This window comes from Condylura cristata, unplaced genomic scaffold, assembly GCF_000260355.1.
Source record: "Condylura cristata isolate star-nosed mole 26May11 unplaced genomic scaffold, ConCri1.0 scaffold00009, whole genome shotgun sequence".
In the NCBI taxonomy this organism is placed as follows: domain Eukaryota; kingdom Metazoa; phylum Chordata; class Mammalia; order Eulipotyphla; family Talpidae; genus Condylura; species Condylura cristata.
In genome coordinates, this window is record NW_004567110.1 from 18,225,182 (window position 1) to 18,250,101 (window position 24,920).

General features: G+C 36.3%; 1 protein-coding gene across 1 annotated transcript in view; it reads left to right on the plus strand.

The window, feature by feature from the left end:
• The first annotated feature begins 511 nt into the window (after positions 1-511).
• CSMD3 (CUB and Sushi multiple domains 3) overlaps positions 512-24,920 on the plus strand; it is a 764,662-nt gene continuing 740,253 nt past the window's right edge. Inside the window, exon 1 of the mRNA XM_004679632.2 lies at positions 512-957. Within this exon, the coding sequence (XP_004679689.1) occupies positions 780-957 (178 nt within the window). The 5' untranslated portion in view covers positions 512-779. The remainder of the gene's footprint in view (positions 958-24,920) is intronic.

Genomic DNA, 24,920 nt, shown 5'->3' on the forward strand with positions numbered 1-24,920 from the left:
AGCGAACTATTTGGGGAGATGACTCCTACTCGCTCCCCACCCCCATACACCCCCGCCCTGGTCAGGGACAAAATCGGTTTACCGACTCTTGAAACCCGGTTACGATTTACACGCAGGCATTTGAATATGTAAATGTATGCGTGCAAATAAATTCTTCTCTGAGATCTTTTTCAATTAAATCGCAGGATAATACATGCGAGACGTCTGCCTGAAATATACTGCAACTACTGTAGTAACACATGTCCCATTATAACGACGTGGGCATCTAGGGAGCCGGGTTCACTGCCATCTCGGTTTTCCCAACGCAACACAGATTCTCCGATTAAAATAGTCCTTTAACCTGTTTCTGTATTCACAGGCTGCAATGGAGAGCTCACTAACATAATATTTCCTGAGCTGCTTTTCCAGGCAGAATTGATCTAGTCGAAAGGAGGAAAAAAAAAAAAAAAAAAAACCAAGCCCCCTAATTTCAAATATTGTGGGGAGTTTGTCAGAGAGCTGGGCTGGGCTTTAAGAGGCTCCCTAGTGGTTTCTGGTGGTTGCTATAACGAGCTAGAATCGTGTTAGATTTTGGTGGAGGGGAATAAAATGCACAAGAAAAGGCAGAATCCAGAGTAGCGGAGACTCTGTGCCCCCGTCGGAGAGATGGTTGAGTCCTCGTCAAGGTTGCTGTGGTATCCCAGAAACACCATTCACTCCGAGCTGTGACCGCGCACCAACAACAGCAACAACTCCACTGCGCCGGGCTGAGGAGCAGGAATTAGGAGCTCGCGAATAATATGAAAGGGATCCGCAAAGGGGAAAGCCGAGCAAAGGAATCCAAACCCCAGGAGCCTGGCACGAGAAGATGCGCTAAATGTGGCCGCCTGGACTTCATCCTGATGAAGAAAATGGGGATTAAAAGTGGATTTACGTTTTGGAACCTCGTCTTTTTATTGACGGTGTCTTGTGTGAAAGGTAGGTCTGCTTTCGGGGGTCCCCTCTGCTTTGCATGGAGGTGAACTGACTTGTAGCTGGAGAGGCTGGTAGCTTACTTTGCAATTTGCACCGATAAAAATAATCATAATACTGAAGAAGGAGTTGATTCACAGCTCTTTTTTCTCCCCCCTCAGATAGGAAATGCATTTTGCTTGCCAGATTTGGCGTTCAATGCAGTGATTGAGCTTGTGCTCAATAAATATTCTTGCAGTATGCTCAAACGAATACGTGAGTTGGTTCCTATAGCCTCTAACTAGTGGATATCCAGGCAGAATTCCTCTGCAAGACTTTTCTTGGTGGCGAGAATTACCTTGATTCCTAGTCAAACCGATGTTTGATCGTTTCACTGGAATATTTCTATTAAAGACACTTGTAAATGCCTGTTAACCCTTTCAGGTAGGAAAGTTATAGATATGTGAGGGATATGCTATTTTTGAAGGCATTAGGGAACAAGGGTCTTCCAAGCATCCCCAAACCTATGTGCATGCATATGTGAATTATTTCTACGTGGGCTCTTATGCGTTGATAAATGGTAGGGAGGCTTCTCTAGGTCCTGTGGTAAAGATTTGGCTAAAAGAGGCTTGAAAATTGTCTGAGACACCGCGAAGTGTGAAGATCCACCTTTGGGGATGAATGAAGGTAGGAGGAAAGTCATTAGCTGACTACCAAAAAGAAAATCCCCAGCAAGTCTCAGCGTTCAGACAGGTAGAGTGAGTGTCACATGCACAGACAAGGGGAGGGGTGGTGGTAGGGGAGGATGCAAAATTTATTCCTAAGCAGAAAGGCAAGGGACAGTCGGGATCACAGGAACCAGGGCTGTCCTCAGGGACAAAATAGAATCCCAGTTCTGTTCCACAACTTCTGCACCCTGCTGTCCATTAATTACTGCAAAGAATACTCAGGAGGTGTTTATGACTCCTGCTATCATTTTTGAACAATCATCATCCCATACTCATGGCATCTCTCATGGAAGAGATGGATGTCGCTTTCAGTAAAGCTGGTTTCAAATCCCGGGTGTCTGTGGTATGGGGGAGGGGGGACGGGGGTGTTTTGGCCCGGGCGCGCCATCGCTGTCAACACAAACTGGACGCTTCTTCTTTTGTAAAGGAGTGCCTCTCTGAACCGCAATCGGGCCGGGTCTCTATGAAACAGTTTATTGTCCAGCTTGCAGCTGGCTGTCCCCCCACAGAAAGCAGCCCATTTGCATTCAGTGGAAATGATAATTCATGTTTTGGATGGAAGGAGCTGGAGGGGTTACCTCTCCTTCCATTAGAACCAATGATGGCTGGCACGTCTCGAATTTTAATTTACATCCTTATATGCCAAGAAGTCTCTACTGGTCTCTGAGGCAGCAAACGCCTTGTAATCTGAACCTGCTCCTTGGAGCTTGATTTTTCTTTTCCCTAGAGCTTCAGCGCAGCTCTACAGCAAAACGCATGTCTTAAGCGGCGTAACTACATTGCCTAGTGCACAAGACGCATTTCAGGTTGCTTCCAAGCGGTTTTCGTCGCCGGCTCGACTTGTGAGAAACCTTACATTTGTGCTCAGTTTGCCTGCCGCTCAGAGTCGGTGTTAATGGATGGCCCAGGGGCTGCCGGCTAGACGCGCGCTCCGCGTGGGGGAGGCGCAGGAAGCCAACAACAGCTCCTGGCAGGAAAAAATGTTGGGGTGGATCCCTCGTAAGGATGACCGCGGGTTAAGTACGAGTTCTCACGTGATACCTGTTGAGCCAAAACACATTTGGGGGTCTAATGTGGGGGAGTAATCTCAGAAACTGGGCGAGCAAGCCCTCATGACAAACACTGAGCCCAACCTCCAGCAATTACAGCCCGGCTGCCGGCACCTGCCGTATTTTCTTTATAAGAAGCGCAGACAAAAAAGGAAGGGCGCGTTAATTTCCTTAAAATAGCACTGGACACGCGACCCCTCTCTTCGACACCCAGCTTCCTGACTTTGGACTAAAATGTTAGGTCACCAGTGAGTATATTCTAGTTTGGGGAAAGTGGAAGAGAGGCGTGTGTAACACTCTTCCTTGGTCCCGTCCAAGAGATATATATATATATATATATATATATATATATATATATATATATAAGCTGATTAAATAAATTTAAATGGCAATAAGGCTCTTTGTCACTTATCGACAACTTGGAAGGCATCTCCTATATTTTACAACTTGGAACGCTGTCCTTAAATTTTGAGAAACAAACTTAAAAGGCTGTATGCTTTAGACCTATTTCCTATAGCAGGCGGTGCCAATTTTCACAGTTGCTTCTTCTCTTTCCTGTTTATTTTCATTTCACCCCAGGCTCAAAGCTTTCTTAAAACCTAGATTGCAGCAACCTCTTATATGTTGTTCCCTCAATGCCTATGCCCCCTTTGGCCTCCAACGTGGTTCAATTTTTTTCTCTGGGTTCCCAGGCCCACAGGGAAGCTAAGAATTGGCCAAGTATTTCCAAGGGCTTTGTAGGTCCCAAGCTAGGCTAGCACGAGGCTCAGCAAGTCCGAGCGAAGCATGGAGTTTTCCAAGTGAATGGCTTTAGCCAAGAGAATTCTGTCCACACTTCTCAGCCCTCCACCATCTCACCTCTGTCTGCAACAGCAATGACAAAGAGGCTTAGTGGGAGGAACCACCTCAGATTAGAAGACAAAGTGGCCTTCCATACTAGGCCTGAACCACTTGGGTGGGGTTGAAAAGAGAGTCAATCCTCCCTTGGGAATTTTTTCTCCACAGTTGTGATCTGAAATGAAAGGAAGAGAAGAGCACCAAATTGCGGGGTGGGGAGAGAAGCTAAGGCTGCTTAGACCTGATGCAAGCTATTCCAAGCTCACACACACACACACACACACACACACACACGGTAGAGGTTTCTAAAATGCAGCCTGCAACTGTAACGTGTCTGTTTAGGTCTCAAGCAATAGAAACTGTGAATCTCAAAGTCGTGCTTAAACGTCCCGCCCACATAAACAGAAACCAGCGGGGTGCTTTCCCACGCTCCTTCTTGGGGATCCCGGGGGAGATCACAAACCTTTCAGCTTAGGTTCAGGAAACACTGACCTGTGAAGGGCAGCAGTAAGCTTGAGCCAGCGAGTCATGACCCCCCACCCACCACCCCTCCACCGCCACACACACCCCACTCCAGTGCGAGCTTCCAAAGCTTCTGTTGGACCCAGGACTTCGAAGAGCCACATCTCAGCGTGTTCTGGGACCCTAATGAGACACACAGAATAACACTCTCTGGAGACTGGGCTTCCCGGAAGAGTGGGCGCACACCTTTCCGCCCAGGTAATTCCAACTAGAAAGGGTCGCGGGTGTCTTTGCCCAGAAGAGCAGACAGCTGCGCTCTTTCGAACCTTTCCCCACACCAGGGCGGCAGCACCGGGAGCTCTCAGCCTGCAACAGTCCGCAGGCACAGAAGGTCCCACCCCTGGCTCTTAAGGCTGCAGTCTGGCCTGCAAGTCAAGGAAATAGCTGGGGTATCTTAAGGAAGCTACGTAAAGAAGGGTGGGGTGGATTAATGTCTATGCAAAACAACAACCGCAAACAAGCCACCCCACCGCCAGCAGCGCGACCAATGGGCATCCCTCGAGGTGAGACACTTGCTGGGAGGTAGATGACCTTTGTGTTTGAGTCAGAGCTACAGGACTCGCTGCACTTCGGGCTGGTGTCCTTCTCTTCCATTTCTTTTAGGGATACATATTAATTTCTTCTGGAACACCAGAATCCCTGCCCCTTGATATTACCGTGGGTCATCCAAGGAGTTGAAACTGAGTGCCAGACCAGACTTAGCCTAGTGTGGGGGAGGGGGGAGGGGTGGGAGGAGGGCAGTGAGAGCGGGTGAAAGGAGAGGGGGGCAGGGCGTGTAGGTAAAGCTACCCTTCCGTTTCCACTACGCGGTGGGTGATGCTCGGGCTCCTACCATTGCATGACCCTGTGGAGTCGCCGCCGAAGCTCCCTTTCTCCAAGCTGACAGCACGCAGCTTTGCCCTTACTCAGATAACTAACTTCTCTAATAGGCACTCAGGGAGTTAGGGGAAAAAAAAAATCACTGGGGAACAAGTCATGGAGATTGTTGCTTTTCCAAGATCCTCCTCATCCCCATTCCAGCCTTGTCTCCCGGGAAAAGGCAAGCAAGGCGGCAGTCCCAAGGGTTCAAGTGCAGCAGGGGCTTAGTAGGAGACTAGAGGAAAGGGCGGAAGAAATGAAACAGCATGGGGTCTCTCCCGCCCAGGGGTCCACTCCCAGCCCCCCGCTGGAGAGGCCAGTTGAGAGCTGAAAGAGGCCAGTTGAGCGCTTGGGGATTGCAGCGCATTGCAGAATAATAATGAAGCGGGACGACCGAAGAAAGAAAGATCGACTCTGGCGTCAGGCGGATTGCCTTCTCCCCCTCCACACTGCGCCTCTGGGGAGGCTTTGCACCACTGAGTTGCTAAGCCAATCCAATTTACCGCCCGGAAAAGGCTTGAACAGCTCCCAGAATTCTGAGCTGAACTTCCCTGGACAGTGTCTTGTTGAAAGTGGTCCGCGAAATGTCATTTTACAGCACCGAATTTTCCTGGACTTTCCCGCATGGTGGGCTGGGGGTTGAAGGTGGGGGCGGCTGCATCAAATTAGCACAGGTAGCGCCTGTGAGCAGAAACGACTAAGGAGCAGGCTTCAGCCTCATGAAAAGAAAACCGGGTGCCACCTCCTTTGAGAGACTTCAAGGAGAAAAGGGATAGAATCGCTCAGATTAAATACTCCAGTACATAGACTTAGTTTCAGTAGTTATGGCTGTTCATAATGTTAAGAAATGTTTCTATTTGTGGGCTAGTTAAATAGATTTTAGGTATACATATCTTCCCTGAACACAAAATTCGGTGTCTAGGGAACAGGAAAATAATAAACAAAGCAGGAGCAAATAATAAATAAAGCAATACACATAGCTCTAAATATAGGTAAACCCTCTCATGAGTGAAGCTTAATAAAACAAAAAGGTAAAAAGTAGAGCAGATAATGATGCCATTGTACTCAGGTGGAAATAAACTCTGATGTTAATGTTTATATGAGCTCTCAACTACAAATACATAAAAAGGACTAAACCTCACTTCCTTAAACATTGGCTAGACTTCTTTTCCATGTGTTCCAAACAATGATTTTCTATCAACATAGTCATCAGGTTTCCAGAAAAGGCTTCAGGAGATCAAATGCCTTCAGTGTGGTGTGCAATTATGAAGATAACATTGAGGCATCAAGTAATGCTTCTTTTGAAGCACCTTTTAATTTTAGGCAACATGACTCTTTTGAGAAATTATGTTGCTTTGTACTTCTATTCCAAAGAGATGATCTGAAGTGAAGATTGGGAAAAATTGTGTGAGATACAAAGAAAACTTAAGAGCATTTTCATTTTTGCTATATATGAATTAAAATAAAGCTTCTCTTTCTACACTTTACTGTCAATTTCCTTTGCTTATATAGTTTAGGGATACAGTGACAGTTCTGATTCTGATTTGGATTTAGGTGAGGCCTGGTGAGGATGATAGAACAGAGTAAGCAGGTTGGTGATTCACGTTTTTTTTTTTTTTTTAAGATTTATTTTATTTATTCATACAGAACTGGAGTACAGGCCAGAGATGTGGAGGGTGAGAGGATTCACCAGAGACACAGTGGGGAGCAGAACAGGCAGATCAATGAAATACACTGCTGAAGGGAGCAGCGGGTGGGTCAGGAGAGGTCTGTCTTGCCATGTGGATCTCCTCCAGGGCCGGCGGGGATCGAACTCATGCGCTCATGCAGGAGTGGCTTAAGCTTCTTAGTGCTGTGCTTTAACCCGCTGTGCCACGAGGGAGGGCCCTCATGGTACTTTCTAGGGAGATCAAAGGACATGTCTACAAGATTTTCTTACAATTAGGGCCCTTATAAGGCTTCCATTCTGATCAGGAATATTGCTTTTATCAATGTCACTGAGAAAAATCAATTCATTGAATTCTAATTTGCTTGGTCTAAATGCTCATAGTCATCTCAAGCCTCAAATCTTGTAACCACCAAATGCGTTTAATGGCATCACACCCATTTACTAAGCTATTGTTTGGTGCTTGTTGAGGATTTCTAGGGATTAATATTTTCTATATAATGATGGCATTGCTTACACCCTTAAAACATTCTCTTAAAAAAAAAAAGATAAACCCTACATTAGTAGTATATACAACATATAACTTTTGATTATATCACAAGAATATTAATAGTAATCATGTGGTATTAGATATAGTGACTTTTTAAAGGTTGCACTTAGGGATTTCCAAAGCTTTACAGACAAGTAGCATCAGTATCCTCTCAAAATCTGTTGGAAAAACACACCTTTAGGTCTGTGCTTCAGACCCATTAAATCGGAGGGTCTGGTAGTAAGGTATAGACATTGGTGTTTCTAATAAGTCATCTAGATAATTCTGATGCACACTGAAGTATGAGATCCATTACAGCAAATTGGAAAGAAAAAATATTCTGAAGCCACTAAACCTAATGGATTTGCCAAAAATATTCTTTGTAGTAGCAGATTAACTTGCCTAAGCCTGTTTCATAATCTATAAAATAAAGAATATTAGAATATTCTAGAATTTTTGTAGGCTTATAAATAGGTGGTATGCATACATATATATGCCTTCTGTATATACACAACATGAAGACACTAGAAGCTCTCATCAGTGTTCACAAAGCACACTTCCATGTGTGAAGCACACTTCATTCTTAACACCACCAGCCCCAACTTGTCTATAACAGTAAATAAAAAAAAAAAATGTAACCTCTTCTCACTAGCTATTATTTCACTTTGGCTAGGTTCCCAGGCTATTATACATTTGAGAAACACTCTGAAATTTCCACTTATCACCTTCACACATGTACTGCAGGTGCTAGTTTTATGAATAAAGGGCAGAACATCTCTCTGCACCCCACCCTGTCTTAAAATACTGCTCCCGTTACTCAGCTGATTTCATCTGTTGCATTCCAATACTGTTTTTACTATGAATTGTGGCCTTTACAGGGCTAAAAACATTTCTAAGTATCACTTAGTTCACTCTCCAATTTTAACCAATAAATACATATGTCTAAAAAGGATAGTGAGTTGTAATAGTTCCCTAAAATTATGATCTCCAGAACCAAGACTAGCTCATTGGGCATTTAACTTCAGGTTCGACTCTCTTTCTATTATAATTCATTAACTTTATTATAAGATTAACTCAGATGGTATTGCTGAAGATAATCACGGAACTTAAAATATTTAAATACCATGTATCAATCAATATTATCTAAGAATATTAGTGATTACATGTTCCATGAGTGATTATATGTTTGGTTAATATTACTAACAACTACTTACTAGGTAGAATAAAAAAATTATGAAGAGACATTTTCTAACATTGATAAGCTATGTATAACTAAGGAATTACAAAATATATTTTAAAAAAAGCCTATTCCCTGACATTGCAAGTCTATAGAAATAAAATCATTTCACCCCTTTTCATGTCTCACATAAAACTATGAAGGCTTAAAATGAAATTCTAATTTATTTATTCTTATAATTTGGACAAACTTTCTTATTTAAAGGTATACTTGAATCCAAACATCTTCCTCAATTTATTTTCTTCATGTTTTAATTATGCGCATCATATTCTTTTAAGTTTTAAGCAATCTGATTTTTCATCTGTATATTTCTTTCATAAGATCTATATAAAACAACTGTGTCATTCACAACTCTCCAAATAAGATAATAAGATGTTTTATAAATATCAGCAAGATGAACAATTACGAATGTTAATAAGTTACTTCAATCTTAATGCTGTACAATATTTTAGAAGTCTCTAAAATATGAGAGCAAAGTTTCCAAAATAACGAATGTAAGAACTTTGAGGGACTTAAAGTTCTATCTGAGGGACGCTCAGATAGTGACTGAACTATATAAAAGTTAATGAGTGATATTCAAGATTATAAAGGATTATAAAGTCTTTTAAGCCTACTTTGCTTTATGTTACCAATTTTAGAAGAACATTTATGACTATATAGTTTAAAGTAATGTGAGGAATTTTTGAACTATGATATCTTTAAAAATATGGGTGGATGTAATTCTGAAAATATTTTTTAATTAAAATATACTGCAGAAATAGTTTTATGAAATCTTAAATAACTTCAAAAGCATGTGTTCCTGCTATAGTTTAACATTATACAACTAGTTCATTACATTGACTCCATTTCTCAGAGGTGTCTCATATAGAGACATTATTATGTTTTGAGAAATGTTATCAGGACAGATTTGTCTGTTAGGTCTTTTGTCTGTTCAAGGTCTATACTATATATGTATACACACACGCACACTTAAGTCCTTTCTATAAAGTGTGCTGTGGTTCTTTCATTTTCCTTCTGTGAGTGTTAACAAGCATTTTATAAGATAGCAGTTACAGATTATGTACATAATTAGTATCTCAATTTATAAATTGTCCACATTTCCTGAAGCCAGAGATATTTAGTAACTCTCCATGAATACAGAGTTAACTAGTCATTGAGTAACACCTGAAATGAGGAGGTTCATAAAGCTCTTAGTCTATCAAAGACTGAAACTATAAATGGTTTTGTTACTAGGTATGCCTCATTTTTAAGAAAATAATCTGAGACCTTGAGAACTTCAAAATCTAAAATTATTTTTAATTTTATTAACATTAATGGTTTAATGTTACATTAATGTTACATTTAATGTTACACTTTATGTATGTAACATTAATGGTTTTATACATATATCTCATATCATTTTTATACATAACTTCTCAGTTTTGTAATTTTCATTATCTTTTATGTAACTTGACTGACTTTGTTCTTACAGTGGTCCTGTGGATAAATGTAAAAGATAGTTTCTACTTTTAGTAAGTGAACTAAATACAGAATAACACTATAATTTATATGTCATTATAAATTGTAAAGCTACTTAGTGCATTTGATGTAAGAAAAATAAAACAATCAAAACTTTTAAACCCTTGATTCTAACCCAGTGTTCATGAATAAAATAAAACTTTTTGTATGAAGTTAAAGTATGAATTTCACGTACAATAACATGGGAATATAAAACAAGTTTACCAGTTAAACCATACGACTTTAATCATCTTCCATTTAGCCCTATAAAATTTCAAGAACGGGGAAGCTCTGCTATCTAGTTTACACCTAACAGTCGGAGGAGTTTTCATAGCAAAATTTTAGCCACATAATCCACCTCCATTGTTTACAAGTACAGGTGTAACTGTATCCTCATAATAAAACCAGAGAAATGAAGTGACTGGCCACACTGGGGGTGCTAACCAGTTTTGAATGCCCAGTAAAGAGCCTTTAAATTCCCTGTCAAGAGCCTCTTTCTTGGTACTGCCTCATGAGTCTTCTTATTTTGTCCTAAATAGTTTATGGCAGTAAAACATGCTGAGAAGAAAGAGCACTGTGCCTGACCTATAACTTAATCAGACTCAAAGCAATGCTTCTTGAAACTTGTGCAATGAAACCCAGATTCATGAGTGCAATCATATTGGGTAATGAGAAACTTACCACAAAGTCTAAAGATTAATCTAAAAAATTCAATGAAGAATTAAGATATAGATATGTCAATTTATAAAGTGTCTCTGTCAAATTATACTTACGTGTCCAAAATTAGCATTGCTTTTTTGTTTGTTTGTTTTTGAGGAGGTGAAAAATGTATTTTCATATATAACAAAAATTCTTTGATACTGTGTGCACTTTATACTCTCATCATAAAAATTAATCTTTTTCTACTTCATTATTTGTATTTTATTTACTTCTGGACATAAGTTAGTTATACCATTTTAACTTATGTTTAAAATGTTAAAACTCAGTTATCCTAGTAATATGCTCATAGATATATCTGTAAAGTATATTTATTACATTAAATGCTTTTTAAATTGCATTCCCTTATTTCAAGTAGTTTTGTAACTTATAAGAGATAGATGTACATTTTCCAAGTTTGGCAAAATCAGGGATAAAGATTCATTTATAATCTATCTCCAAGTCTATTTACTGCAATTTTACATGCCACAATTTTATTTAATGTTGATAATTGCCTGATTGTTAGCCAAGTTCTCCATTTTAAAATTGATCCTATTGTAATAATTCACTTTAGTTTATTGAAATTTTAAATTACAAATTGACTTGACATTATGTTTTCTTGGTGAGGTACAGGGAGAGAAGAATGAATGTTCTCCAACTTGTTCACATTCCCATCAGCCAACTTGTTTTCTCATTAATAGATACTTAACCATTATCAGCTGTGTTTTATTATTTGATATTATTCTAATTTCTAAGTACCTATTTTGCTTTCCTATGGAACATATCTTATTTGTTTAGTTTTACTATAAATTTTTGACTGCAAAGGTATCTGAATAATGAATGTTAATTTTATTTTCTCTTTTAATACCAAATATTGGATACCTAAGGTTGGTCTGTTGAATCGATAATTAAAGATACATAATTTAAGGCTGTATTTTATGAGCATTTTAATATAGGGAAAATAATCTAGTCTTTTTTACTACTAAAGCACAATAAGATCCTGTAAAAAGATTCTAACCAGATAATTTGTCATTCTAGGTAAGATTTTATTTTCAACATTTAAGCTATATTTTTACATATAGTTTCAAAAAATGCTTTTGAATATGTTATTGGAGGAGTAATTTTAATTCCTCCTATATATATTTGTTGGTAACAAATATATGCTGATCGATCTGTGTGTTTTAATATTGAGCTCTGAGATGCTAAAAGCTGTATCTGCAAGATAACGGATCAAAGTTATGAGAACAAGTAGAAAAAACAACTGAATTTCCTGAAGATGAAACACGCTACCTTGAGTTTATTGGCTCTGTGCTCTAACTAACTGAACTATGTAGTCTAGACAAAATATTTACTTAGTGTTCACATATATGGAGAAGTCTGAGTTAAGGTTTTTTTGGCTGATGTCTAAATCAAAACAGCTGAACTGATTCAAATGTTTTGTATAAACAAGTTTGCATCCAGGCTGCTAATTTGTGTGCCAACTTCCAGTTTTATAGTTTCTAAGATGATGGTGATTATAAATCCTCTTAAAGTTTGCAACAGAAATTCTGACAGGCCCGTGATTACCTGTATTAAATTCTTGCTCCATGTATTTTTCTATCTTTTTTTTTTAAGGTTTATTTTTTATTTATGCATACAAGAACTGGGGTGTAGACTAGAGGTGCAGGGGGTGAAATTATTCACTAGAGACATAGTGGGGAACAGAAGAGACAAATCTACTGAAATACACTGCTGAGGGGAGACCAGGCCAGACAGGGGAGGTCTGCTGCACCACTTGGGTCTGCTCATTGGCTGGGGATTGAACTCCTGATGTAATGGCTGACAATAGCTTGATAGTGCTAAGAGTTTAACCCCTGCACCACCATGTGTTTTTCATGGCTTAAAAAAAAATCTCATCCATAAATCTTACTAATACTTGAGTTCTTTAATCTGGTAAATCTTAAAAGGAAGTCAAACAGAAACTCTTAAAATCAATTTTCTATCAAAACGCTAGAAAATCTTAATACCTATGTTAGCTTAGCAGTGCTCATTAATATATTAATAAATGTAAATCAGAAGTGACATTGTCAATTTAATTTTGAAATATCACCAATGTGTAAGTCCATAGAAATCAGCCATTTTTCAATAATTTGAAGATACTTATTTTTACCTGCTCTGTCATTGCAATTTTCCTACTTTAAAAAGACTACATTCTAATTGTATCATTTTTTTTAAGATTTTTAAATTTTGTTTTTTCATATAGAACTGGGGTACAGGCCAGAGGTATAGGGGCGGTGAGAGGATTCACCAGTGACAGAGTGGGAAGCAGAACAGGAAGATCAATGAAGAACACTGCTGAGGGGAGCAGCGGGCGGGTCAGGAGAGGTCTGTAGCACCTTGGAGGTTACCTCCAGGACAGGGGAGCAAACTCTCACTACAGTGGCTGCTGCTGCAAGTTTGCAGCACTGCATCCTTACCCGTTGCGCCACCAAGGAGGGCCCTGCATCATTTTTATAAGAGCAAACTTTTCAAAGGCCTAAAAAGAATTTGAAAGATGTTACACATAGTAGCTTATGCAACTTCATGTGGTTATTTGCCTTGTTTTTAATATTTTCTTTAAAGCATGCTTTTACTAGAATAGTAATACAATAATATTAATTTAGAATAGTATAGAATATTACTGTATTGACACAGGTTAATTTAGGAGTTCTAAAAGTCACAGTAGTCAGTAAACTAAATTTCCACAAAAAGAATCAATGACTTCTGTTGTTAGTTCTGTATTCATTCACACATGTTTTATTCCATCAATCATGCATTGAGGACAAGTGTATGCTAACCTCTTGCCACACTTTGAGAATGCAGAGATGAAAAGCTAGTCACAGCACTAAAAGAACACATATTGTTTTCTTTTGAAGCAGGTGGTCAATGAACAATTACTAAAATAACCTGGTTGTCATGAAATTGTTCAGCTCTTCAATGGAATTATCTTACCATAAAACACCAATATAGCTATTCCATGTATATTCATGAATCCTACTTATTAAATCTTTATCCTATTACAGGTATGTATTAATGTCCTGTACACATTATTTGGAACTCTGCACTGAAATGCATTATTTTTGTGATCAAATCTAATTCTGCCTTCTAGTTTTCAATTAAAATGTTTATTGACTCCCATCTGTTCAGCCAACTGATGTTAACTAGTTTATCCAGTATTAATGAAAATCCCACATGTATTTCTGTAACACTGTTTGTACAGTTATATAATAGCTTGTGGTCAGCAAATCGTGTTTCTTCTCCATCTTTTTTTTTTTTTTTCCATGTTAGTTCTTGTCTCAGAATGCCTCCTGGTTTTCTAATACTTTCAAATTTAAGTTCTTATCTCTGCCCCTTTATTTAGTGATTTACATGAAATAAACCTTTACCTAATTTTATCAAGGTCAACACCCACAAATTTAAAACCAATAATGAAATATAAACATAACAGACACTGTAAACCTGTAAATATATTTAAATACAATGTATAACAGATTCTAAGCTCAGTTTTCTATTCCCTTTTTTTTTTTTTTTTTTTTTTTTGCTTAGGAGACAGCTGTGTTGGAAATATATATAGTTTCAATAGATGATTGTTTTGTTTTTGCTTTTTAAAAATCTGTTATTAAAGAACAGTAGCAGGAACTATTTCTTTTTGGCTTTGGATCAATGCCAATTTTATTACATATGAGGTAAGGAGACTAACCTATCTTTACATGGTTGGGACAGTCACCAAATTTTCTCTTGCATTTCAGAATTTTTATTCTTCCCATAATAATTACTATGATGATTCATATTGTTTTCATGTTTTAACTGACATTCATCAAATTGTCATCACTACATCCCTGTCTACATTCCATAAAGTTCATTTTTGGCTACTGAATGATTTAATGTGTAGAAACCAGTTTTAATGTTTACTACTAAAATGAATATTAAGGGGATTTTCTATTTTCCAATTCTCCGAATTTTAACTATTAATTTAGATAAAAATCAAACATTTATATTAGCTATGTGAATAGTTAACTTTGCTGCTTTGATTACTTCAATAAAAAAAGCTGAGTTGACATTTTGATATATATATATATATATATATATATAAACTATCTGCATAACCATGAATTATTTTACTTAGTACAGCTCGAGTAAGAAGAACTCTTCACTTGGGCCATGATAATTTCCAATACTTTCCATATTACGTAGTATTAGCTCTGTTTATCAAAATCTCATACAAATGCATCGGAGATAATTTGCGTGATTTGCTGACTTGGTTACTTCAAAATCTCAAAACCCACATTTTAGATATTATACAAAGAACGAAGTACTTCCTTTATATATTCACTGGACTATGAGAGACAAATAAATAAACAATACTGCACTGCCTTTACATTCATTTTGCTTTTCTTCTCAATTTCCCACACTTTCAAAAATTTCTTTAAAATTTACATGTAGTGGGCCCTGCCTGGTGGCGCAGCGGTTAAAGCACAGCACCAAGAAGCTAAAGCCACTTCAGGATGAGTTCGATTCCTGCCCCAGGAGGTGATCCACATGGCAGCAGACCTCTCCTGACCCGCCTACTGCTCCCCTCAGTATTGTACTTCGTCGATCTGCCTGTTCTGCTCCCCATTCTTGTCTCTGGTGAATACTCTCACCGCCCCTGCACCTCTGGCCTGTACCCCAGTTCTGTATGCACAAATAAATAAATCTAAAAAAAAAAGCAAAAATGGTGATAAAAAATTACATGTAATATCATAATATAGACTGGTTAAAATGCAGTGGAAAGGCTCCTACATTGGCTTGTTGATTGTTGTTCTTTTCTGTTTTTGTTTTTGTTTTTTTTTTGGGGGGGGTGAGGCTAGTGCAAAAGAGGACCTCAGCTAGGCCACCAATAAAATGGATAGACTTCTTGAAAAGTGTGAAAATGGATCCAATGAGAATGAGATTGTGTCACATTTTGAACAACTGATATTTGCCTTTTCAGCAAGTTTGGGGAAGTATGTTTTTAAAATAGTATGTTTTAAAATATCTGTTATACATAATTGAATTATGTCTTAAACTCCAAATTAAAGACAGCCAATAAAATTTTTGATAGTGAAAAACCAAAATGTAAAATGAAACATATACACTTTTATTAACTGTACATTTTAACAAATATTCAGAACTTGTGATTTGTATCCTCTGTATTTTTAAAGACTTATTTTAGTTATGCATAAAAGAGCTGAGGTGTAGGCCAGAGATGTAGGCCGTGGAGTGTGGAGTGTGATTGAGGGGAGCAGTAGATGAGACATTATGTGGGTCAGCTCCCTGGCCAAGAATTGAACTCACACCTCACAGACTGTTGATACCTTCCTAGTGCTGAGACTTAACCCTTTGTGCTGACAGGGAGACCTGCTATTTTTCAATTTTTATAATAGTTTACTTTCTCTGTAGTACACATGAAAGCACTTTCCTCTGTGAAATAAATCAGGCATTTCTACTTATCCTGATTGTTCATTTCTTTTCTCATTTTCATAGCAGGGGAAAAATTCTGTGCTTCACTGCTATGAACTGTGAGTGTCCTCATTTAAGCATCTCAACCATGAGTGATAGATAGACAGTTTTGTTTTGTTTTAATTCGAGGAAGTGACTTAAAAAGAAGAAATTGTAGTTAGCAAGTGGAGAAAATTGGGTACAAACCAGCCCAATTCAAAGTCCTTGTTCTTTTCCATTACATCAAACAGGATCTCATTTCCTTTGAGGGAAAGAAAAATTCCAGAGATCAAGATGAATTCTGAATTCTTTCACATGTGTAAGGTTATTTCTTATCTGGAGTGAGGATTCTGAACATAGAACGATTTCTTTCACATGCTGCAAGATGAAGGGATGACAACAGAAACAGAAGCCAGAAATAATAAGTCAAAAAGATCAGATTCATGTTGCCACAGAGACATGTCTCAAGTTAGTGACTGCACATGCTTTACTGAACCCTTTATTAAGTTATAGATTATGCAGGTGTGTTAACTCTTAGAATAAATATGTGTTTTACACATATGTATATGAACAAACTCAAGTGCTTTGCTCTTGTATTTAGGTATTGAGCCTAATGATGCCTTATATATTATATTGCTTTTCTTTTACACATTGAAAGAGAATGGGAGCCATAATTGTAATCTCTGTATAAGGTCTCAGTTCATATTTAATTACATTCTTTATTTTCAATGTCCCAGACTTCATGAAAAATATTATGCTAGTTCATTTCTTAGAAGTATACAAGAAAATATCTCTTTAGTTCCAAACTCTTATTGAATAAAAAGGAAGCATGTCAAAAAACCTTAAATCATCCAGTACAGTATCTTCATACCTAACTCAACACTTTATAAACAGAGTAGACAATAAGTATTTGGAGACTTGAATTGCATTATAGTTAATTCAGTTTACTAATTTAATTTAGTTCTAACCAGTACTCAGAAAAATCGAACTCTATTGCCTAAACCTTTTAACTATTATACACTTCAAACATTTCTAACTAACTTCATTAATGATGATTACTGATACCTATTTGGGCATCCACATTTATTTTTTGCAAAATAAGAGAATTTATAAAAATGCTTTATAGTTATTGATTATGTAAAGCTATTCATTATGTAAAGGTGTGAACCACATTTGCCGCTTCCACTTATGTGTGTGTGTGTATGTAATCTGTTCTTTTAACAGTTTTGAAATCCTTTAATACAAAACATCACTACCTCCGTTAACATCACAGAAAGAATCAAAAGAATTACCAAGCCCCAATAAATCACCCAAATTCTTAGAAATAACAGGTGATTGTGTGACCCCTGCAGCATGTTTTCAAATACTACACTCTGTATCAGAGAGCAAAATAATTTGGACACATTTATTATGATTATTCTCAATCTCTAATATGATAGATTTTGGGCTCTTATCAGGTGAACTTAATGACAGTGTTTCCTTTATGTTGTTTTTTCTACTCTTATATCACTGTAAACTTCATAGCACCATGATATCAAAAGACTAATATAGGAATAGACTTCATGAAGTATGCATCATCATTAATAATGACTATTGCAACAACAATAACCATTGTAATATCTACTTGAAAATAGCTAAGCCCATAACTTCAATTTATTCAATAATGTATTATTAGTATAATATACAAAATGAGTTGCATTTCTTACACATTTGATGAGATAATTTTAGTTTTGCGTAATCTTTGGTCTGTGTTAGGATAACTGCTATTTACAATTAGGCTTAAACTCGATGCTCTATTCTATAAATCAGCAGGCTCCTTGATAAACTGAGTAATCACAAACTATCCCCAAATTAACATTAGCAATATATTGAGTTTATGTAATAAAATAGGATTTACTTAGCTGCATATTCCTTGCACTGAAAAAAAAATTAAATGGTCTTTATAACTTTTAAAATTTTAAATAAGAATAAAAGTCAAAATTCAGTTATTTTCTTTGGTTTATGTACCTAACTATACTAATTTTATATTTTTTGTTGTTAAAATGATGAGATATTAATCATTTTTCTGGGGTGATAGCTAGCCTTGCAATCTTAGCATAAATCTTCTTTAACCTCAGTAACACTTTCTTTCATGTGTGATTATATTCTGGTTACCAATGTTTGGTTCATTTTATCCCTGAATTTATTAATAAACAGTTTTGTTCTTAGAAACTTGGGATATAAATAGCATATTTCTTTAAATTATGTTATTACATATTTTTATTTTTAAATCATATTTTGCATAAATTATGGCATTGTAAAATACAGTTTGCATGTTCTGTAAATAGTATTTATCCAATAATTGGTAATATTCACATACATCAGCATATATTACAATTTAAGGTTTGATTTTATCTTCTATACTAATTTCTTTTGTTTAGGGTTGAATGTGTAGACTTAGAATCATGGTAATATTTTACAAGGAATAAGAGTGTAAATATATAGTATGTCTTTTCTCATCTTCTATTATTAATTTTACTAGTTGAATTTTTATTTGCTTTTCTGTCTTCTAAAGTTTGGGGAAGACATCTCATTGCATTTCTTTTTCTTTATGTCTTTCTATGTCATGCAAAGGAGTACTTTTTTTTTTTTTTTAAAGGATTCTTTTTTTTATTCATACAGAACTGGGGTACAGGCCAGAGATGTGGAAAGTGAGAGGCTTCACCAGAGACAAAGTGGGGAACAGAACAGGCAGATCGACGAAGTACACTGCTGAGGGGAGCAGCGGATGGGTCAGGAGAGGTCTGCCACGCCATGTGGTCACCTCCGGGGCAGGCAGGAATCGAAGTCATGCGGAAGCAGCTTTAGCTTCTCAGTGCTGTGCTTTAACCCGCTGCACCACCAGGAAGGGCCGCAAAGGAGTACTTTTTAAGTACTCTTTTGAAAATCTATTATCACCACATTGAAAAACTATTCTTAATTTTGATTTTGGTTCTGAATCTCCTATTTCTTTGAAAGCATAAATATGATAATTTATGACATTTCTCATTTACATATATATAATTTAAAAAAGATGAATTTAACTTTGACATAACATAATACATTTTTTAAATATTACATATATATGTCATTCAGTATATAAAACCAATTTTTGAAAACATCTATGTAAAGCTGATCAATTTTAATATAGTCTCATTTGTTGTTTAATTCGGAGTGGGTTGTTCGGGTTCAGGTTTCTCAAGTAAGCCCAAGTAAGCTTTTCTCCTGTTGGAAATTTCCAAATATACGGATGACAATGTTCTAATTTAACTTATTGCTATTCTTTAACTATTGATATATTTCTGCCTTTTATTTGACTTTCTGATGTTCTTGAAACAAGCCCAAATCTGATATTAATCTGTTGAAGCAGACTATAGTTTCCTGTTGAAACTTCTTCTATATATGATTTTAGAATTGTTAGAGGTTCATAAGCATGGAAAGCACATGAAAGATGAATGGATCTGAATATAAAATAATTTTATCCATTTATGTTAACAGTATAGCAGATTATACTGTTTTATATATTTTTCCTTTATCATGCCTATTATTACAATTTGTGTGTATGTGTGCACATTCATTTCATCATTGTTATTCTACTTATACTATTTATAGGGTGAATTGTAAATTGTCTTGTTTTAAACAGAAAAACCTTTAAAGACATATCCCAGACTTCAACTCCTCGTTGAAGTATCATGTCTTTCCCTTACATATTTTTCTCTAGATGCTGTCTAGTAGAAACTTTAAATTCCATTTGCATCAGCACTATATTTCTTACCACAATCTGCTTTATATTTGGTAATTTGCCCATATTCTATCTCTCACATGTAGCTAATAAATATGGGAGGTTAATTGTTGTGCACTTAGCAATCATATCTCCAAGGAATCTTGTATAATAATTGAGGGATAAAACTTAATAAATGTCGATTTCTTTAAAGTTTTATGTCACTTTATTTTTTTCAATTTAAGAATAATGCATAAATATATATCTTGCTTTTTTCTCAACTACTCTTTGGATACAATGTATTAAGTATTAGTAGTCCTACAATGTTCTAGAATTTGCTATGTGATTTACTTTTGAACCAGGTAACATGCCCTTTATTAATGTCTCCATTTTCTGTTCATTGTCTTTTTTTAAAATTGTTTTACAGTTATAAATGACTCTTGAAGCATTACTTATACTTCTGAACTTTTATTAGTGCTGCATTCCTACATTTATCAACAGGAAAGAATTGAGAGACCCGATAGCTTACAGCTGTTTAACATCTATTGCTCTTAATTATTTCCACTTCAAGATGTGTTACTCCAATTTGCTTATATCTTTATTTTTCTGTAAGGCTAGAACAATTATATTCAATATTATATATTCAGTCATAAAACAACTATATTCAATATTTCTGTGAAGTTTACTTCAGAAACACTCTATGAATGTCCTACTTCTGTTGAAATTATCTTTAATATTATTTAAAAAGACAACTTTATTTCAATCATGGCTTCCTCACAACTCTCTAGTTTAACTAAAAAACTGTTTCTTACTTTTACTATTGCAAGTTTTCAAAAATTATTTTCATCAATTTTAAAAACTTAAGCATGTCTTATTTTTAAACTTTTGTTGTTTCAGTCTTGTTACTAAAAATGAGAGTTTGTTGGAGGAATGAATAAGTGGAAGTGGCATGGCATGTTTTGAACTGACAGAGACACTGAAATATTTGCCTCTAGTTGATTCATTACTATTTTATTGTCTTTTTTTTTGTCTCTAGGCAGCTACTAATATTATAATTACCAAAGTTGTTTACAATTCCAGTTGTTTATAATTGTCAGTAGATATGTTTTTCTACTAGCATGTTGAAGCTATAATTCTAAAAAGCCAATAATTAAAGGAAATGAAGTCTATTGCCATCCTGACAGTAGATGGTCAGCATCAATTTTGTACATTTGACATTTTATGAGATTTTATGATTTTTTTTTTTGCTTTCCTTCAGATTCAAATAGTAAAGAGGAAATCTACCAAGACATCAGATTTTTGTTTTTTAAACTCAATTTTTATTTAATGTATCTTCTGGGCCTTCCCTGGTGGCCTAGAGGATATTTCTCAGTGCTAACACCACGTATGATTTTGATCCCCAGCCAGGGAGCTAATCTACATAGGCTCAGCAGACCTCTCCTGTGGCTCACTTCACGTGAGGCTCTCCTTAATGGTATATTTCAATAAATCTTCCTGTTCTGTTCCCAGTTCTGTCTCTGGTGAATCTTCTTATACTTCTTCACCTCTGGCCTACACCCCAGTTCTTTTAGGCAATAAATAAACAAATCTTTTTTTAAAAAGGGACGTAGTATAAGAAAATGTATTTTTAGTTAAAAACAATAGGAAAATTACCAGGCAAATGGTAAAAAATAAGCCGGTTTCATAGTTGAGAAATGCTTACTCAGGAGTTTTGACCTCCACTTATTCTGCTTTACTTATTTTTGGCAAAGTGGGAAAGGAGAAGAAAGTGATGGAAATGATATATCCCAGCAGCTTCATTCTATTTCTGCTGCTTCAAAGGCACAGATAATTTTAAGATTCTAAACAGTCTTCTGTGCTTGGGTCGATGTAACAGGTGAGTGATTATTTGCTGGGCTGACATAGTTTATAGAAATGGAATTATAATAGTTTTCCGCAGCATGAATGAATTTGACATTTTGTTTTAGAGATGCAATAATTTCCAATGCCAAGTTTTTGACTTTAAAAATTTAATAGATTGCACAGGACTACCTAGTGAAAACTGCTGTTACATTGTAATGTTATTGGCAAGCTGGATAAAATAGCTGTAAAAGAATATGACAAGTAGGTAGCAAAATTCTGTACACTTGTAGCAAAACCCAGAAAAACAATGCAATCTAGAAGAAAACATTTTAAGATAGTAGGATTTATGTTGGATTTTTTCCATTTTAAAAATTTGATCATCACTTTTACTACACTAAAACTTGTGTTAAGATAATTGATAGCTTACAGAGAAGTTTACTATTATTTTTATTAATAGCATCATTACATATTCAATGTCATATATTAAAGATTAAAGAACAATTTTGTTTATAAAGTTTGTCAAATCTATGTCAATACAAAAATTTTGTATAAAGAGTTATGAATCATTTTATATCTGTTTTTTTAAACAATTGATTCTTCTTAAATAGGTAATCTGCTAAATTTCTTTTAATAACAATTTATTTTTATGTATTTATGCATATAAGAACTGAGGTGTAGACCAGAGGTGAGGGGGCGGGGGCGAGGCGGGGTGGTGATTTATCAGAGACAGAGTGGGGAGCAGAACAGGCAGATCAATTAAGTACACTGCTGAGGGGAGCAGCTGGCTAGACAGAAGAGGTCTGCTGTGCCATGTGGGTCAGCTCCCTGGCCCAGGGGTACAAGTTATGTTGCAGTTGCTGGTCATAGCTTGATAGCACTGAGACTTGACCCCTGTGCCACCAAGGAGTCCCCAAAATGTTAAATTTCTAACATGCTAGTTCTGTTGAGGTGAAAATTTTGTTATGAAAATGATAACACCATCAAAAATACTTATTATCAGTACAACATTTTGATAAATCCATTCATTTGGACAGCATTTTTAAAATCCAAATTTAAATAAATGTTAACACTTTGTTTCTAGTCTTGACAGGTTTAACTGGCAAGCTGAAATTCCTTTGTTTTCTTCCTACAACAATGCTTGACAACTTTTAGTGTTCACCATAGCCCCACTGTTATTTTTATATTTTTAAAAGATGTATTTATTTATGCATACAGAACTGGGGTGCAGGCCACAGGTACAGAGGAGGTGAGAGGATTCACTAGAGACAGAGTGGGGAGCAGAACAGGCCGACTGACAAAGTACATTGCTGAGGGGAGCAGTGGGTTGTCAGGAGAGGTCTGCTGCGCCATGTGGGTCAGCCCTGGGGCGGGAATAGAACTCTCAGTGAAGCAGCTGCGGCTTGCTTGCCATGCTGGCTTCAACCCCTTTTGCCACCAGGGAGGGCTAGCCCCATTTTTAAAGCCTGATCTTTAATTATTGTGTTGTGCTGGGGGCCAATCCATTACTATTACTGTCTCTCAGTCATACAACCCCTACTCACTGGAAAGAATCAAAATTTTATATTCATTCAAGGTATATCTTTAGAACACATGCACATATATTTCATTGTTCAATAGAATTTTCTTTATTTTTATTTTTATTTTTATTTGTGCATACAGAACTGGGGTACAGGCCAGAAGCTCAGGGGCGGTGAGAGGCTTCACCAGAGACAGAGTGGGGAACAGAACAGGCAGATGGAGGAAGTACACTGCAGAGGGGAGCGGGTCGGTCAGGAGAGGTCTGCCGCACCATGTGGTCACCTCCCGGGGCAGGCAGGAATTGAACTCATGCGGAAGTGACTTAAGCTTCTTAGTGCTGTGTTTTAACCCACTGCGCCACCAGGGAGGGCCTAATAGAATTTTCTTAATCAAAACATTTGAAGTGCACTAAAAAAAACCAAAAGATTCCATAATTTCCACTTACCTAGATCCAGATCTTTATTCTACATTAAAAAAATCCATTATTCTCTCATGTCCTAGTCTCTCTCCCTCTCCCCTCCCCTAATGGAAATATGATAGCTTCATATGGAATTGAAAACTTTCTAGTATATATTTATAACAGTAGAAAGAAAAGAAATTAGTAATATATCTGATTTTACCCAATATATCAAAATGTTAGCATATAGTCAGTATAAAATAATTAATGGAATATTCTACTTTCTTTTTATCTGTACAAATTATTTATAGCTTACCACTTTTTTAGTGTAAGAAGAAAAGTGATGGTCAAATTTCAAGGGCTACATTTGATGTAAAATCCTATCAATGTCACAGTTATGTACAAGATAAGCAAACTCATTAGGTTTCTTATCATGCTTTTCTGAACATCAAACTGAAAGAGTTATTATATAAGTTGAAAAAAACTCTAAGTTTATCTACAGCAACAAGTTGTTGTAAGTTCTTAGTATTTGTAGCCAATATATCATTAACTAGCGATAGAAATATTATGCAAATTGATTCATGTTAATATGTGTGAAACCATTATTATTGCATTGCATTATAAAGTGTTTATTTGCAACATAACCATATCTGTCAAACAAGCTAGATTTTCCTGTGATTGAAGTTTAAAATGTAGTTCATGCATATTTACTATATCAATGAGAAAACATAAATTGTACTGTTGATTTGGGTCTGTGATTACTGAATACTTGGCAAGAATTTGTTTTGTTTCAAGAGAACCTTGAATTGGAAGTAACAGGATAGTAAATATTTATAAAATGCATTCACAATTCAACTAACAGGCACTGGCAAGAACACAGATCTTTAAATTTATTGTCTTCTCTTTCTTTCAGCAGTACATGCATATATTGATTTTTAACAACTATATTCTTAACATTTTAGAATGTGATGTGTCCTGTTTTTAAATTCTACTAAATCCTAATATTTGACCTACCATACCTAGAAGAATATATCTCTCATGATAGAAACTCACTAAATAATATCTCTAGCTAAAATGTATAATTACAGATATATACATTTTATCTAGCCAGATCACTTCAAATTTATCTATACTACTAGAAATGACACACATAATGGAAATACACAATATGTTATAATACTATTTTATGTAATGAAGTGAAATGTAGTCCCACAAAAGTAATAACTGTTTAACAACAACAAAAACCTTCATTCCTTCAGTTTAAAATTTTACTTAAAATTAACTAGGGGTCCTGCCTGGTGATGCAAGGGGTTAAAGTGCAGCACGGCACGGTGAAGGTAGCCACAACGTGGCCAGGGAGTTGACCCACATGGCTCAGCAGAGCTCTCCTGTCTCAC